Source organism: Hydra vulgaris, chromosome 14 (assembly GCF_038396675.1).
Source record: "Hydra vulgaris chromosome 14, alternate assembly HydraT2T_AEP".
Lineage (NCBI taxonomy): Eukaryota > Metazoa > Cnidaria > Hydrozoa > Anthoathecata > Hydridae > Hydra > Hydra vulgaris.
In genome coordinates this window covers 6,615,001-6,617,637 of record NC_088933.1, presented here as the reverse complement: position 1 = coordinate 6,617,637, position 2,637 = coordinate 6,615,001, and the positions used below count along the sequence as shown (strand labels likewise).

General features: G+C 29.7%; 2 protein-coding genes across 3 annotated transcripts in view; both read right to left on the bottom strand.

Moving 5' to 3' along the window:
* Positions 1-256: 256 nt before the first annotated feature.
* Positions 257-2,055, bottom strand: LOC136090868 (general transcription factor II-I repeat domain-containing protein 2A-like). The gene is made up of 3 exons (XM_065817844.1): positions 2,003-2,055; positions 824-1,763; positions 257-751 (listed from the first exon to the last, which is right to left on the bottom strand). Exons 1-3 carry the CDS (start codon positions 2,053-2,055, stop codon positions 257-259), a joined length of 1,488 nt encoding a protein of 495 aa, XP_065673916.1.
* Positions 2,056-2,373: 318 nt separating this feature from the next.
* Positions 2,374-2,637, bottom strand: part of LOC136090640 (uncharacterized) — a 2,576-nt gene continuing 2,312 nt past the window's right edge. For both annotated transcript variants that reach the window (XM_065817457.1, XM_065817458.1), the window contains exon 5: positions 2,374-2,637. This exon is cut by the window's right edge and continues 89 nt beyond it. In XM_065817457.1, the coding sequence (XP_065673529.1) occupies positions 2,469-2,637 (169 nt within the window). In that variant the 3' untranslated portion in view covers positions 2,374-2,468.

Genomic DNA, 2,637 nt, shown 5'->3' with positions numbered 1-2,637 from the left:
ACATAATTTATAAATGAATTTATTAAGTATTAAAATAACAAATATTATACAGAATATAATACAAAAAGTATCATTTACAACAGGGGTGTCCAACCTTTTTACAGTAAGGGCCATTAATTCGTTTCAAAATCAACTTGAGGGCCACAAACATAAAATACCCAAAATAAAAATTATTAAATTTGAAGTTTTTATTTAAATTTAAATAAACAGTTACACTCATAGTTAAGGTTCAAAGTGAAGTTATACAAAAGTTCGATCAATGTGAAACTTGACACTGTTTTTTTTTGCATAAATGATCTATGTCTAGTTTTATATTTGGTGATGCAATTCGAAGGGTATTAGTAAGGTGTTCATCTGTCAATCTATTTCTCTGTTCTGTTTTTACATGCTTCATTTTTGAGAATAACTGTTCGCAGTTGTATGTGCTTCCAAAAAGTGAAAAATATTTAATAGCATGTCTGCACAAATGAGTAAAAACTTCAATGCTCATGTATTTTTTATAAAATTCTAACAATTCTACTTTTTTGTAGGCTTCTTTAAGATCTTTATTATTATGCAATTCTATTAATTCCATTTGAAATTCATTTCTAACTGTCTTAGCTTTGATGGAAAATGGATGCGAAAATAAGTCTAACTCATTTTTTTCCTTTTTAAAATCACAGAATCTTGTGTCAAATTCATCAATTAATTTTAAAATAAGAGTACAATATCTTTCAGAGTCAATTGCATTAATATTTCTTTCTGATAATGCCTTGAAATGGACAAGTACTTTAGAACTTAATTATTGCTTCAGAAGTTTTAATTTTAAAACAAATGTTTCTACATTTTCAAACAATTTACTAATAAGTTGATCTTTACCCTGCAACTTAAGATTTAATTCCATTAACATCTGAGTCATGTCAATCAAAAATGCCAAATCATTCAGACAGTCAATATTTTCAAGCAAGCTTGTGTCTTTCCCTTTAATTTTTAGAAACAGCACTATTTCAGGTAATAGTATCCAAAATCTTTTCAGAGTAGCAGCTTGACTAAGCCATCTAACCTGGCTGAGATAAATTACATCTTCAGCCTCACTACCACAACCTTCAAGTAATTGTTTAAACTGTCTGTGATTAAGGCCACGACTTCTTATAAAGTTAACAGTATGAATAACAAGTTCCATAACATTCTTCATCTTCAATACTTTTGCACATAACTGCTCTTGGTGTATAATGCAGTGATATGAAATAATTTGATGAATAATGGATTTCTTAAGTAATGCAATAAATCCAATATTTTTTCCTATTAGTACACTTGCTCCATCTGTAGTGACACCACAGAGTTTCTTTTCTGGTAATTCAAATTTCACCAGTGTTTTTTTCACTTCAGAGAGAATATCTTTTCCTCTTGTTGTGTCCTTCATATGATTAATATCTAACAGTTCTTCAATTACTTCAAAGTTACTAGTTATACCTGTAATAAAAATGGCTAGCTGAGCAGTATCACCTCTGTCTGTTGATTCATCCAGTGCCAGACTATACTCTTCACATTTATTTAATTTTTTTTTTAATGATAATTCAATATTTTTTGATAGATCTTCAACTCTTCTAGCAATAGTCTGGTGTGAGAGGCTAAGATTTTCAACAGTAGGTGTTTTTTCAGGACATATCTCTTTACAAAATATTTTTAAACAGTTTTTTAATAAATCTCCAGTACAAAAAGGTTTACCACTTTTTGCAATAGCTTCTGCTATTAAAAAACTTATTTTGATAGCACTGTAAGAGCTAATCACTTTAGTTTTTATCACTGATTGTTATGCAAGAAAAGTTTTCTTCAACAATTCAATCTTATCAATTCGAAATTGGCCTTTAAATTTGTCATATCTTACAGCATGTTTTGTAGTGTAGTACCCGTTCACATTATAACTTTTACACACGGCAATTTTCTCCAAACAAATTAGACATATAATAGAATTACTTTGTTCATGTACAAAATAGTCAGTTGTTTAAGAAGGATTAAATACACGACCCCATGACCGCTTTCAGTATCACATCTACGTCTTTTAGCTGAAGCCATCTTTATTAAATATATAAAAATAATGTTTTTTCTTTAGCGCGCGTTTTATTATTTCAAATGCGGATTTATATAGTGAAAGTATAATCGAAATCGAATGTATAATTCGAATTATAAATATATAAATAATATGTTGTTGCTGTAGAACTTGTTTTATTAATGTTATTTAAAACTTTTATTAAAATAAAAATTCAAAATTAATGGACCGTGATATGCGGGCCATGCCATAGGCTGACGAGGGCCACCTTCTAGCCCGCGGGTCACGCGTTAGACAACCCTGATTTACAAGACATACAATTTTATATAAAAGATAAGTAATCGTATTATAATTGAGAAATCCAATAAACTTATGGATTTTACAAATTTTTCACAGACTATTTCACAGACTTTCCAATGATTGATTCATATGAAATCATCTAAACTCTATTGCTTGAGTATTCAATCACTGCTCTTCTCAGTAGTTCTCCATGGTTTGATCGGGATTCAGATGTTGCGAATCTACTCAGAGTTTTCAGCATGTTGTGATGAACAGATTCGGAACATTGCTCAGCAAATATGCCTAATGGCATTCTAATATTGTTTAAG